The 13,442-nt window shown below is 61.1% G+C and overlaps 2 protein-coding genes across 2 annotated transcripts; both read right to left on the bottom strand.

Moving 5' to 3' along the window:
- Positions 1 to 129: 129 nt before the first annotated feature.
- On the bottom strand, positions 130 to 1,656 carry LOC135886484 (regulator of G-protein signaling 9-binding protein-like). The gene is made up of 2 exons (XM_065414210.1): positions 1,416 to 1,656; positions 130 to 644 (listed from the first exon to the last, which is right to left on the bottom strand). The coding sequence occupies exons 1-2, from the start codon at positions 1,654 to 1,656 to the stop codon at positions 130 to 132; spliced, it is 756 nt and encodes a 251-aa protein (XP_065270282.1).
- A 4,738-nt stretch (positions 1,657 to 6,394) lies between these two features.
- TNNC2 (troponin C2, fast skeletal type) lies at positions 6,395 to 13,424 on the bottom strand (the record flags this gene model as incomplete). The annotated part of the gene is made up of 6 exons (XM_065414678.1): positions 6,395 to 6,426; positions 6,800 to 6,936; positions 7,326 to 7,440; positions 7,527 to 7,670; positions 8,022 to 8,076; positions 13,278 to 13,424. Coding segments are annotated over 6 exons (630 nt in total), but the record flags the coding sequence as incomplete, so codon positions are not given.
- Between the last annotated feature and the right edge of the window lie 18 nt (positions 13,425 to 13,442).

The raw sequence follows: 13,442 nt of genomic DNA, 5'->3' as shown, positions 1-13,442 counted from the left end.
CTGGTTCTCCCAGCTGGGCGCCATGTGCTCAAAGCAACTTGCCTTTCTGGGCTGCTGTGGCCAAGGGTCCCTGTTCTGGGTTTTCTCCTGGGGGGAGCAAAGTCCTGCCCCTTCGCCTGGGGGGGCTGGTCATGACAATGTGCAGCAGAGTGCAGGCCAGCCCTGACGCTGCCCGCAGCACCCTGGGCCACCTGCCACCTCTGCAGCCTGTCTCTCGCTGCACGACCCCTCTGCCTCAAAGGCCAAGCTGCTGCCCGGCCCGGCCTCTTCTGTGGCCTCCACTGTCCAGACAGGGACATTGACTCTGGTCTCCATCTCCAGCAGCATGGTCCCCACATGCTCAATCTGCTCCTCCAGGCCAGGGGCAGCACCCAGCTGCTCTGTGCTTCTGGTGCCCTTGCGGCTTGGCCTCCTCCACGGCTTGTGCCCTCCATCTGTGGCCTTCCCCGTGACTCCAGTGCTCAGCAGCTGCACCCCCCGCCCCTGCAGGGGGAAGAGTTGGCAGAGATGATGGGCCCTGTGCAGGTCTTGGTGGAAGAGCTCCAGAGCTGACAGGGACAGCACCCACAGCCTCTCCAGCTCCTGCCGCTCCTCTGGGCTGGCCAGCGGCTGCCTCAGCCCGGCTAGGAGCATGTTCCGCAGGCCTGCAGGGAGACGTGCATTCAGTGTTACCAGCCCAGGGAGGGAAGCTAGCAGAGCACAGCACTGGGGGGGCTCGAATGGAAGGTAATTGAACAGCTGCCCTAGCAATGAGCCAGACATGGGCTTGTCCAGCAGGCTTGCCCAAGACATCTGCCTCGTGTATTCTCACCCAGGGGTGTGGTCCCATGCACACCCTTGCAGGTGCAGAACTCTGCCCCAGCTGCCAGGTCTAATGGGGCGAGGGGCAGTGGGAGGAGATTAAATATTAACTGTCTGAAGGGGGAGCAAGCAACCCCCCCCCCATGGCTCACAGAGGGATGAGCCCTGGATCAATGCCCCACCTGAGCTCAAGTAGCTCCCTTACCTGGCGATGCGAGCTGGCTGTTACTCGCCACGGGGACAAGGCACTGGCGCGGGATGCAAGCATTAGCTCTCAGAACTGCCCATTACTGCTGTGTGTCAGTCCTGGCTCTGGGCAGAAGATGCAGGACAAGAGGGAGGCGGACGTGGGGAACGGGCTCCCCTTGGAATGCAGAGGAAAGCAGGAGCTGGCCGCGGGCAGGGGGGTCTGTGCACTCTGTTAGACCAGCCCAAGCTGTGAGCGCTGTAGCCCCAGGCCTGTGCAGTGAGCACCCAGGGGCTGGGCTGGAGGCTGCTCTGCCCTTTAGCTGGGAGCATTGGCTGTGGGGCAGCCCCAGGCAGGGCAGCATAGCATCATCTCCCCCCTCTCTTGCCCTGCTCCTGGCAAGAACCGGCCGGGCTCAGTTCCTTACCCTTGCTGAGCTCGTGCACCTCCTTGCTCCGCTCCTGCAGCTCCTCCCGCAGCCGGGGTGAGTCAGCCGTGCCCCCCAGCTGCAGCGCCAGCTGCCTGTGCCACACAATGACTTTGCTCAGGGAGGTGTGGGCGGCTGCACACTCCCCTCTCACCTCCCCCATGTGGTGGGAGTCAGGCCCATGGGACATCTGCCAGGGCAGGGACCCTGCTGCTGGGTGTTCCCTCTCCAGCACCTGCATGCAGCCCAGGGCCTCAGCGGTGCGTGGCTTGCTCCAGTGCCTGCTGGTGGATGGGGAAGCGGCACCAGCCAGCGGGTTGGGCTGCACAGCAGGCTGGGGCTGGGGCCTGCTGTCGAGGTGGGGTCCTCCACACCTGGGTGTAGCCGGTGGGCTGTGCCACAAAGGGCTCTCACACCCACTTGGGGCCTCGTGCAGGCTGGGGCCTGCTGCTGTCTGTGATGCAGGACCCCTCTTATCAGCTCCAGCTGTTCTCCCAGAGGCAGGCACCAAGTGGGAAGGCGGCCTGGGCCGAAGCTGTCAGTGGAGTGACCTCCCCCGGGCAGCAGTCTGGTGGAGCCGGACTCTCCCACACGCCAGCACCGTCTCCCTGCTCCAGTCCTGTCACCGCAATGCTATGCAGTTCTCTCGGTGGGAACAGGCCTGAGCCAGCGCTGCCAGCCCTGCAAACTGGCTGTCGGAGCCCCTCGGCGTCCCGGTCCCGGGAGCAGCTCCCTCGCTCTCCTCTCCGCTGCTGGAGGCTCCTCTGGCCGGGCCAGGCTGAGCCTGAGGCAGATTGTTAGGGGCGGGCTCTGGGGTCCCAGGGGAGCTGCAGCAGGTCTAGGCAGGCAGGCGAGAGGCGCCACTTGGCATGGCGCTGCCTCACTATTTTCCGTGGGTGGGTTTAACCCATGAGGCCCGGGGGGGAGTCCTGGCCTGTGGGGCTCCCAAAGTTGCATCTTCCTCCTAGCTGGGAATGTGTCTCCGGCTGCCATGGCCTGTGCTTGCGGCTCCGGGCTCCCCGGTTGTGGGATCCCACCCGCTGACGGGTCCGGGGGGCAGAGCTATGGGCAGCAGGGGGGTGATGACAGGCCCAGGGCCTGCCCCAGTCTGGCTGTCTCCCTCCCCACCCGAAATGATTAAGGGGCTGTTTGAAAGAGATCCTCTAGCATGATCCCCCCCAGGGGGGGAGGCAGTCCCCCGCTGCCTGGGCCACAGCCGTGCATGTGGCCCTGCAGCCCAGGGGCTGGCCCAGGGCCCGTTGGGGTAGGGCCGGCAGCCTGAGCTGTGATGGCTCTAGTGACTGGAGCAGAAGCGGTTCCTGGAAGGGAGAGCAGAGGGGGCCCTGACATGGGGTCACCATGCAGCCTCTCTGCTACGCCAGGCTGGTGATGGCTGCCAAGGTCCCTGGCTTGGAGGGGCTCAGTGTGACTCAGCCCCCCCAGAATAAGAGCACCCCCATATTCCCAGCCCCTGTGCCCTGTGGGCCAGCCCTGCCCTGAGGTAAAGGGATTCCTCAGTGGTGCCCTGGTCCCGGTCCCAGGCCCTGCCCCTCCAGCTGACCCTGCAGCCCCACAAGGGAGGGCCTGGGTTGCTGCTTGGTTCCTGCACCACAGCCCCTGTGAGGTGCAGAGAGCTGCCAGCCAGCGAGCTCCTCCCCTGCGGAAAATCTGAGCTCACTGCTGGCCTGGTCCCCAGCGGCCATGTGGGAAAGGCAGCCCAGAGCCCAGAGTGCAGCCCCTGGCCCCGCCCAGTCGGCATGAGCCCAGCTGCTCCCTGCGTGCACAGGCGGCCCAGCTGAGACCCGTGTCTGCCTGGCACTATCCCAGGCTGTGAGCACGGGGGCAGGAGCTGCTCAGCCGTAGATGGTCCTGCTTGCTGATTGGGGCACCAGGGGCTGCTCTGAGCAGTTACCAAGTGCTGTGAGCAGGGCTGGACCGGCCACATGTGGTCATACCCACCCCACACCCTGGCAACGCTCCCCCTCCTTCCCTGCCCCAACTCCAGTGACATGCGCCGAGGCCCGGGCACCTCCTTCAGTGTCATGCCCCTGGGAGGACCTCACATCCCCCCACCCGCTTCCTGCAGACTCCTCCCTGGTTGCCTGTGCTAGGGTCTCTGGCCAGAGGGTCCCCCGCCCGCTCCACTCCCCATATCAGAGCCAGCTAGAATCCAGGTGTCACAGAGTCCCCGGGCGATGCTCTGGAACTGCTCCCCACAAAGCCAGTCAGGACTTTGGGGAGCCTCCTCTCCCTCGGAGCAGACTGTCTTCAGGGCAAGAAGCTCACACGGCTTCACCTCCTGGGTCTCTCCTTGGAGCATTCAGCATATGCCCCTCTGTGCGCTTCCCACAGCGAGTCCGCCCAGGCGGGGTCCTGGGGAAGCCAAAGGGTTCTGCACCCCCCACTTCGCAGTCAGACGTGACTCTCAGCCAGCCAGTAAAACAGAGGTTTATTAGATGACAGGAACATGGTCTAAAACAGAGCTTGTAGGTCCAGCGAACGGGACCCAGCCGCCGGGTCGATTCTGGGGCCTAGCGAGGCAGACCCCCGTCTGCCCTCACTCCTAGTCCCCAGCCAGCTTCAAACTCCCGTCCAGCCCCTCCTTCTCTGGGCTTTGTCTCTTTCCCAGGCCAGGAGGTCACCTGATCCCTTTGTCTCCAACACCTTCAGTTGGCACCTTTGCAGAGGAGGGGCCCAGGCCATCAGTTGCTAGAGACAGAGTGTCGGGCATTTATGTACCCTGGCCCTTTGCTCTGCAGCAACCATACACCCTTATCCCACCACCTAGATCCTTAAGAACTGCATAGGGGAAACTGAGGAAAACATTAAGAACAGTCCCACTTCGTCTTTGGTTCAGTCTTCACGGCTGAGGATGTTAGGGAGATTCCCAAACCTGAGCTGGCTTTTGTAGGTGACAAATCTGAGGGACTGTCACAGATTGAAGTATCACTAGAGGAGGTTTTGGAATTAATTGATAAACTCAACATTAACAAGTCACCGGGACCAGATGGCATTCACCCAAGAGTTCTGAAAGAACTCAAATGTGAAGTTGCGGAACTATTAACTAAGGTTTGTAACCTGTCCTTTAAATCGACTTCGGTACCCAATGACTGGAAGTTAGCTAATGTAACGCCAATATTTAAAAAGGGCTCTAGGGGTGATCCCGGCAATTACAGACCGGTAAGTCTAACGTCGGTACCGGGCAAATTAGTTGAAACAATAGTAAAGAACAAAATTGTCAGACACATAGAAAAACATAAACTCTTGAGCAATAGTCAACATGGTTTCTGTAAAGGGAAATCGTGTCTTACTAATCTATTAGAGTTCTTTGAAGGGGTCAACAAACATGTGGACAAGGGGGATCCGGTGGACATAGTGTACTTAGATTTCCAGAAAGCCTTTGACAAGGTCCCTCACCAAAGGCTCTTATGTAAATTAAGCTGTCATGGGATAAAAGGGAAGGTCCTTTCATGGATTGAGAACTGGTTAAAGGACAGGGAACAAAGGGTAGGAATTAATGGTAAATTCTCAGAATGGAGAGGGGTAACTAGTGGTGTTCCCCAAGGGTCAGTCCTAGGACCAATCCTATTCAATTTATTCATAAATGATCTGGAGAAAGGGGTAAACATGAGGTGGCAAAGTTTGCAGATGATACTAAACTGCTCAAGATAGTTAAGACCAAAGCAGATTGTGAAGAACTTCAAAAAGATCTCACAAAACTAAGTGATTGGGCAGCAAAATGGCAAATGAAATTTAATGTGGATAAATGTAAAGTAATGCACATTGGAAAAAATAACCCCAACTATACATACAACATGATGGGGGCTAATTTAGCTACAACGAGTCAGGAAAAAGATCTTGGCGTCATCGTGGATAGTTCTCTAAAGATGTCCACGCAGTGTGCAGAGGCGGTCAAAAAAGCAAACAGGATGTTAGGAATCATTAAAAAGGGGATAGAGAATAAGACTGAGAATATATTATTGCCCTTATATAAATCCATGGTACGCCCACATCTCGAATACTGTGTACAGATGTGGTCTCCTCACCTCAAAAAAGATATTCTAGCACTAGAAAAGGTTCAGAAAAGAGCAACTAAAATGATTAAGGGTTTAGAGAGGGTCCCATATGAGGAAAGATTAAAGAGGCTAGGACTCTTCAGTTTGGAAAAGAGAAGACTAAGGGGGGACATGATAGAGGTATATAAAATCATGAGTGATGTTGAGAAAGTGGATAAGGAAAAGTTATTTACTTATTCCCATAATACAAGAACTAGGGGTCACCAAATGAAATTAATAGGCAGCAGGTTTAAAACAAATAAAAGGAAGTTCTTCTTCACGCAGCGCACAGTCAACTTGTGGAACTCCTTTCCTGAGGAGGTTGTGAAGGCTAGGACTATAACAATGTTTAAAAGGGGACTGGATAAATTCATGGTGGCTAAGTCCATAAATGGCTATTAGCCAGGATGGGTAAGAATGGTGTCCCTAGCCTCTGTTCGTCAGAGGATGGAGATGGATGGCAGGAGAGAGATCACTTGATCGTTGCCTGTTAGGTTCACTCCCTCTGGGGCACCTGGCATTGGCCACTGTCGGTAGACAGATACTGGGCTAGATGGACCTTTGGTCTGACCCAGTACGGCCTTTCTTATGTTCTTATGTTCTTATGTTATGTCACAACAGACTCTGGCAGGTTCAAACCTTTGACCCTTTTAATGAGGCTTCAATACTATACACAGCGTTTACAGACGGGGGAAAGGCTCTTTCCAGCCATGTGAGAGGTGAGTCCACAGCCCACCAGCCCCGGGGCGTGGCCACAAGGGAGCCGGTCTCAGGGAGCAGTGGAACTGTACAAAGCGAGCGCTTCACGGGGCAGGGGAGGCCAGGCGCTCTGGCTGGAGGCTGCTCCCAGAGTGGGCTTGGCTTTGCTGTGCGGAAATGGAGCAGGGCTGGAAGCAGGGCCTGGCTCACAGGAATGTCGGTCCTTTACTGCACACCTTCCATCATCTTCAGGAACTCTGCAGGCACAAGCAGCCAGACACCTGGTCAGTGCTGGGGGGCTGGGGGGGAGAGGGGGCTGGGAGCTCAGGGGCTGGGTTGGGGATGGGGATGGGGAGGGTGCACCACACCCGTCATGCAGCACAACGCTCACAGACACCCCCATGCGCTGGGCTATCAGGGTACCCTGGCCCCGGCACTCTGTACCGGGCATCCCTCAGCTCAGTGGAGAGGTTGGGAAGGTGGAGCTCTTGGGGCTTAGGAGAGCTCTGAGCACAGATCCTGCTGGGCTCAAGGTGAGGTGGGGAGGGGAGGAGGCCAGCCAAGGGTGGGGGAGTGAGAGCTCCCCTGGGCAGCCCCACAAAGCCTGGGTGAGGGAGCCCTGGGCCTCACCATCAAAGTCGATGCGTCCGTCATTGTTTTTGTCCCCGTCTTTCATGAGCTCCTCGATCTCCTCCTCAGTCACGCTCTCCCCAGAGGCTCGGAAAATCTCGGTCAGCTCCTCGGCATCGATGTACCCATCCGCGTTCCTGTGGGGGCAGGGCATGCGGCTCTGAGCGGGGCTGGCCGGGCGGGCGGAGAGCAGGGGCTGCAGGGGACTCTGGGCCCCCAGCCTGGCCCCTGCTCTAGCAGCCGACCCAGTTGGCGCAGCTGTTCTGCAGCCAACACAGGAGCCTGGATGACTCAGGCTCAGAGGGAACTTGGGGAGAGACGGGCGTCTCCTGGGCTGAGAGGGAGGCAGCAACGTTACTCCGGGGACAGAGGTCTGTGGCCACTGGTGAGGCGGCCTGGTCAATGGCCACTGGGCCAAGGACCTTCCTGCAGCCCGGGGGGGGCAGCGGGACTCAGAACCCCCCACGCTGAGCTGGGCTCCCCCAAGCCAGGCCGGCGGAGCTGGGCCCGTGCCACGCTGACTCACTTGTCGAAGATGCGGAAGCACTCTGCCAGCTCCTCCTCCGACTTGCCCTTGGCATCCTCCTTCATCTGCCGCACCATCATGACCAGGAACTCTTCGAAGTCGATGGTGCCGCTGCCTGCGGGAAGAAGCCGCCCCGAGGTCAGGAACCGCCAGCCCCGGCCCCCTCCCCAGGGATCGTTCCAAGAGGAAGACGCTGCTCACCATCTTCATCCACCTCCTCAATGATGGCGTCCAGCTCCTCCTTGGTGGGAGTCTGCCCCAGCATGCGCATGACGGTGCCCAGCTCCTTGGTGCTGATGTCCCCGCCGCCGTCCGCGTCGAACATGTCGAAGGCGGCCTTGAACTCTGCAGGACAGGGCTGAGTTAGCAGGGAGCTGAGAACGCTCCTCAGCTCTGCCCAGCGCCCATCGGCATGGCCAGCGCTGCTTGGCTCTGAGCCCCGGCATCCCCCAGGTACCGAGGGGTGGGCATAGCCGTGGAGACAGCCCAGTGCCCTCCCAGGCTTGGGAGTAGGATGTGCTTGTCGGGTCTATCGCCCTCTTCCCTTCCCAGGAGAGGGCAGGTCCTGGGAGAGTCCTGGGGGCAGGTCCCCCTTCAGAGTCACCCTGGGCCAGCAGCTCCTGCCCTTTCCCCTCTCTGCGGGGAGCTCTGACAGCCCCTCCTGCCCTGTGCCCAGAGGGGCTGGGTTACACTCACCCGCAATCATTTCCTCGCTGAGGAAGGACCGCGCTTCCGCCTGCTGGTCCGTCGTCTGCAAGGCAAACAAAACAGCTGCTCACCCAGAGCTCCAGCCAGGGCCCTGCCGCCTCTTCTCGCAGCAGGCGGGGAGCTGCCAGGTCTGTCCCCTCTCTGCAGCAGGGTGTAGGTGAGGCGGGTCCCTGAGCCATCCAGACCCCAAGGCTGAGCACTGCCACCCCACCCCCAGCACAGCCCCAGCACCTGAGCTCAGAGCCATGCAATTCTGGGCTCTGTCGCACGTCCCAGAGCCCTGCCACCCGGGCCACTGCCCACCATGGCCCCTGGGCATCCCATGGCCCTGGGTGCAGGGCGTGTGCCAGGGAAAGGCAGGTGTGGGCGGGTTACATATGTGATTTACACAGACTATCAGCACTTCACAAGCGCTGTCGGCCGTGCACCGTCCTGGGAGGTCCCCAGCCAACCCCCGCGGGGAGGCCCCATCTGATCTGCCAAGCGTCCTGTGAGCTCTGTGGCTGGCTCCGAGATCCTGCAGGCCGGAGGGAGGCGCCTGTGTAAACAGGCCACTCACGGCCAGTTGCTGCTGCTGGAACCCGGGTCCCTCCCTGCCATGACCTGCCCTCAGGCTCAGCTCCCCCACTTCCCACAATCCTCTGCCCTGCTGCTGCACATGGTCATCCCCCCAACCCCCCGGGCGCCTCTCCCTCTCTGGGTCATTGGGATTGGGGGGCGCAGCCTTGAGGTTGGGCATTAGCCTGAGCGCCCGGCTCCCAGCTCTGCTGGGTGCCCGGTCACTAGACCAGGCCAGGCTGCTCCATCGACACCTGCAGCAGGACCTGCGTGCTGGGCGTTCCCAGCCCCGGCCGTGCGCGGCTATTCTTAGCAGAGACTCTGCTCCCTTGTAGGGGAGCAGCGGGACGCCAGGCCCACGCACCTGTTGGAATCGGATTGAGTTACTCCTTGAGGGCCAGGCCCAGGCAGCTGGCGGGAGCTTGCGGGCCTGCAGACGGGTGTCTTATGACCCAGAGCTCAGCTTACTGGCCAGCCTGTGCTCAATGCTGCTCCTGAATCCCAGCCAGACCTCCGCTTCCTTGGAGTCGAGACGCAGCCTCCTGCCCCCAGTGCAGCACTGCCCCACCCCAGTGGATGCCAGGACACCAGGATCCCTGTGCAGGACAGGGGCTGCCTCAGGGCTTCCTCTCCCAGCTGAGTGAGATGAGAGCAGCCCCTGCCCATTCCTCACCCAGCCCTCCTGGCCCCTTAGTACCTGTGCCCTGTTCCACACCCCTGGGTCGGTGCCATTCGGATGGGAGGGTACAGTATGGGACAAATCTGCAAATCACAACATCATCATCTCGTTTTCCTGAATGCCCCAACACCCCCCCACACACACACACACACCCCGCAGGGACCTTGGCCCTGCAGCCCCGATCCTCCTTCATCTCACACAACCAGCCCAACCGACTTCACCCCTGCTAACGCTCTGATCAGGAACCGCCCTGTGCTCGGCGCTGTCGCCCGCGTGCACGTTCCCGTGGGCAGTGGCTCCTCCTGAAGCATAACCTCTGCCCTGCAGGACCTGACCGTCCCGTGGCTCCTGTGCCAGCCTCTCCAATGGGCCTGAGCTGGCCATCTCCCACCGGGGGAACACGCCTGCACCACGCACATGTGCCCCCACAGTCCAGCCCGGCTCCTGCTCCCCGACGTCAGACTCTGCGAGCACAAGCCCTTGGCCACTGCTGTAGCGGGGGCCTCCGGCCGGCCCTGGCCCCAGGCTGTTCCCGCACAGGCTCTTACCATGTTGGCTGGTCACCCCGCAGTGCCCACAGACCAGAGTCACCGTGACCTGCAACACACAGACCCCAGGAGCTTCCCCTCCGCCCCTGGCCCCCCAATTTGTACTGTCCTCGACCAGCACGCTGCCTCCCAGCACCACGCCATTGGGTGTTACCAGGTGCCGCTCTCGCAACAGCCTATCAGCTGCCTCCCATTAGCCCTCGCCCCCTGATTGGTGGCAGGGCCATTTTACCTAATTTAGCAAAAGCTTTATTGGCCGAGCCGTGGGGATTACGAGCAGGTCAGGGAGTCACGCGAGGAATTCGACCCCTCCAGGGAGCAGGCCACTGGAGACACGGCTCCTCCCTCCCGCATTAACTGAGCACCTGCCGTGGGCTGGCCCAGGAGGGAGAGGGCTCCAGCTAGAGCCAGCTGGCGTCCGGGGGCCGGGGCCGGCCGGCCTGCCAAGGAAGATCCCACGGCCCCCGAGAAAGGGGGGGGTGAGGGGGGGACCGACCTATTGCCTTCAGCACGGCAAGGAGGGTGACTTCCATATGGGCCCCCAGGCTGGGTCTGGGCTGGGGAGGACAGAGGGGTGGGGCAGGGGAAGGTGAGGTAGAATGGGGGAAGGAGGATGGATAGGGTAGTCCCAGGCCGAGAACGTCTCCTGCTTTTGTGCTATAAGCTGAGGAACCTCTGTGACCTCCAGGCCCCCGAGTGGCAGAAGTAGCCGTTCCGCACCAGGGCAAATCACGCCACGCCACGCCACGCGCTCTGCCCCTGCCCCTGCCCAGCCTTCAGCCTGCCTCCTTTCCTAGGTGCCACTGTCCCATGGCTGGCTCATCTCCAGCCCAGCCGGGACATGCGGCTCGGCGTCTTTATCCCTCTTTCCAGATGATCTGGGGTCCCTGCCAGCCAGTGTCTACAGCTATTTGGGGGACTGAGTTTATTCCTTGTTTCTAGCCCCAGGTGCGGCTCTAGCTTTTTTGCTAGAGCCTGGGAGCCTGGGAGCTGGGCACGGCCCTGGGGAGACGAGCCAGGCCTGGATTTTCTCATCCACGCAGGGAGCTGCATTCACAACATCTTCCCCATCCTTTCTCCAGGAGGGGCAGAGGCACAGGCCAGAGGGGAGGGCAGGACACGTCTCCCCATGTGCAGGTTTGCTGGGGGAGGGGAGCCGCTGGAGAGAAGCTGGGAGCCCCGGCTAGATAGCCCTGTCCTGCATGGAGGCTCAGATTCCTGGCACCCTCTGGAGGTCTCCTGTCGTCACTCTCCTGTTTACATGGGGATCCTGTTCCCCACCCATCTGGGATCTAGGGAAGGGTGCTGTCCTTGGGAACACAGCAATAGCAAAAGAAGGGGAACCCCAGTCCCACTCCAGCCCTTGGGGCCCATGGGACTGCCCTAGCCAGGCCATTCCAGACCCTGGCGTGGATGCCATGTTTACAGCCATGACTGAGAGTGGAGGGGGCAGAAAGGGTCCGTGCTGGCCGCTGGCTGAGGGGAACATCCAGGGGCACTGCAAGGCTGGGAACCGGCACAGTCAGTGTCCAGGTGTGTGACGCTTTGGGCATCAACAAGTGTGTTACTCTGGAAGTAGGGTCGTCATCAGTGAGAGTCCATCCCCCTTCCCTCTGTTCCCGCTCCCCATCCCCCCTTTGCATGCACAAAGCCCCCGTGGTTCCTGGGGGAGGGCACAGAGCTTCCCCCTGATGTAAATCAACCTGCGTCTGACATGGAACCTGTGCTTGATCCCTGCCGGGTTAGTGGAGCCGGGGCCAGTTTGCGCTGTCCCATTGCCTAGGGCCCCACCCTGCTAAGGGTAGAGAAGGGCGCGGCCTCCTTGTGGGAGGGAAAGGTGGCTCCACGACCTCTCAAACCAGCAGTGGTTCTCAGGCTTTAGGGTAGATGCTGCCTCAGGGCTGAGCCTCCTTCAGCCCTGGGTGGCCGCTGAAGCCAGAGCCCGAGGAGGCAGGAGTGGGGACAGAGCCCGGGGGCGCACTGGGCCCAGCTCCGACTGATGGGAGCAGCTGGGCTGGGCTCCCTCTGATATTAATAGACATTCCTAAGAAAAGCTGCGAGGCGGGAGTGGGCGCCTGTCTCTAAATAAGGAAGGGAAGCAGCTGGGCCCAGGCTGGGGCTGGGAAGGGTGCCCAGGCTGTGGCCGACTTCCCAGTTTGTAGAGACGCAGAGCCCTGGGGAGCCAGCAGCTTCTCACCCATGCCAGGGACAGGACCCATGGGGCTCCTGAAGGCCTGTGGGCCCCAGGAATGGGGGGTGAGTGTGGCCCCAGGACAGTATGTCTGCCTGACCCCTAGGCACTTGCCCTCACACTGCCAGCTGCTCATGCCAAGTACTGAAACATTCATGTCCCTGTGGGGAGAGCGAGGGGGGGTCCCAGGGCTGAGACGCCGGTGTGTGGAGCTCCCTGAGGCGTTTGGACTGGGCAGTTGGTAGATAAACCCACCCTGGGGGGCTACAGACCAGCTGGGCTGGTTCTGATTCAGTGCTGGGCGCTCAGGGATACTTTGATCCGGGTTAGGGGTATGTGTAGAGAGCCCCTGGGGCTGGATCCAGATCTTGGGCATGGAGCATTGAATCCACACACTGGGTTCGATCTGGATTGGATCTGGATTGGCTGGGTGGTCAGGGGCCGGGGAGGAGAAGGCTGTTGCAGTTGGGTGCTCTCCGCAAGGGGTTCCGGGACATCCAGAGTGGGAGAGAGGGATGGATCCGGATTGGTTGGGTGCTGCTGTGTGGCTCAGGATTAACTCCGGATTGGGCGGCGGAGGCGGATCTAGACGAGGCACCGCGCACAGAAGGGAGCCCGGTCGGGATCAGCCAGCCCCGGGCAGGATCCGGGTTCCCGGGCGGAGGCGGAGCTGCGGCAGGGAGGATCCAAGGAGGAGCCGCGGCTGAGCGGCCATCGCAGCCTGGACCGCGGCCCCGGTGAGCAGCTCGGGGGGCCGGGGAGCGGCTCCGGGATAGTGCGGCCCGGTCGCCCGCCCCTGCGTTCCCGCGGGCAGCCCGGCCCCCACTGACCCCCAGCCGCCGCCCCCTCCCCACTGACCCCCAGCTGCCCCATTAACCTCCTAGTTGCCTGTGCCGTCTCTGATTGGCCCCCCGCTCCCTCCATGGGGTACTGAGCTCGCTGCCCCGGCAGCCTGGCAGCTCCTGGCGGGTGCAAGGCAAGCAGAGGGGGCAGCGACCCCGCTGAGGCTGGGGGCAGGCTCTGTGCCGGAGGGAGTGTCTGTGTCCTGGGGCCTCATTTCCCTGCAAGTTTGTAGCGAAAACCGCAAAGCGCTTGGAGCGGCTGATTGGGAAGCTCCTGACTGCCCCTATCCCCCTCCCGAACCCTGGCCTCCGCCTTGACCCTAACCCCCCCCCCCCCATCGCTCAGCCTGTGCCCCCCTCCTCTGGGGTCTCCCTGGACTGTGGCAGGTGCAGAATTGCTCCCCGCCCCCAGCTCTGACTGCTCACCGTGGTCTCAGCATCTAAAGCACCATTTCCCTTCTCCCTGCCCCCGTCTGGGTGCAAGCACCTGCTCCCACGCAGCGCCTGCTCTCTGTGCAAAGCCAGGCTCAGCCCAGGTTCATTGCCCCCCTTCCTGACCAGCCTCTCCTCCTGCAGCGGCTGAGCTGAGCC

Source organism: Emys orbicularis, chromosome 12 (assembly GCF_028017835.1).
Source record: "Emys orbicularis isolate rEmyOrb1 chromosome 12, rEmyOrb1.hap1, whole genome shotgun sequence".
NCBI classification, from domain to species: domain Eukaryota; kingdom Metazoa; phylum Chordata; order Testudines; family Emydidae; genus Emys; species Emys orbicularis.
This window is presented reverse-complemented; position numbering and strand designations above follow the sequence as displayed.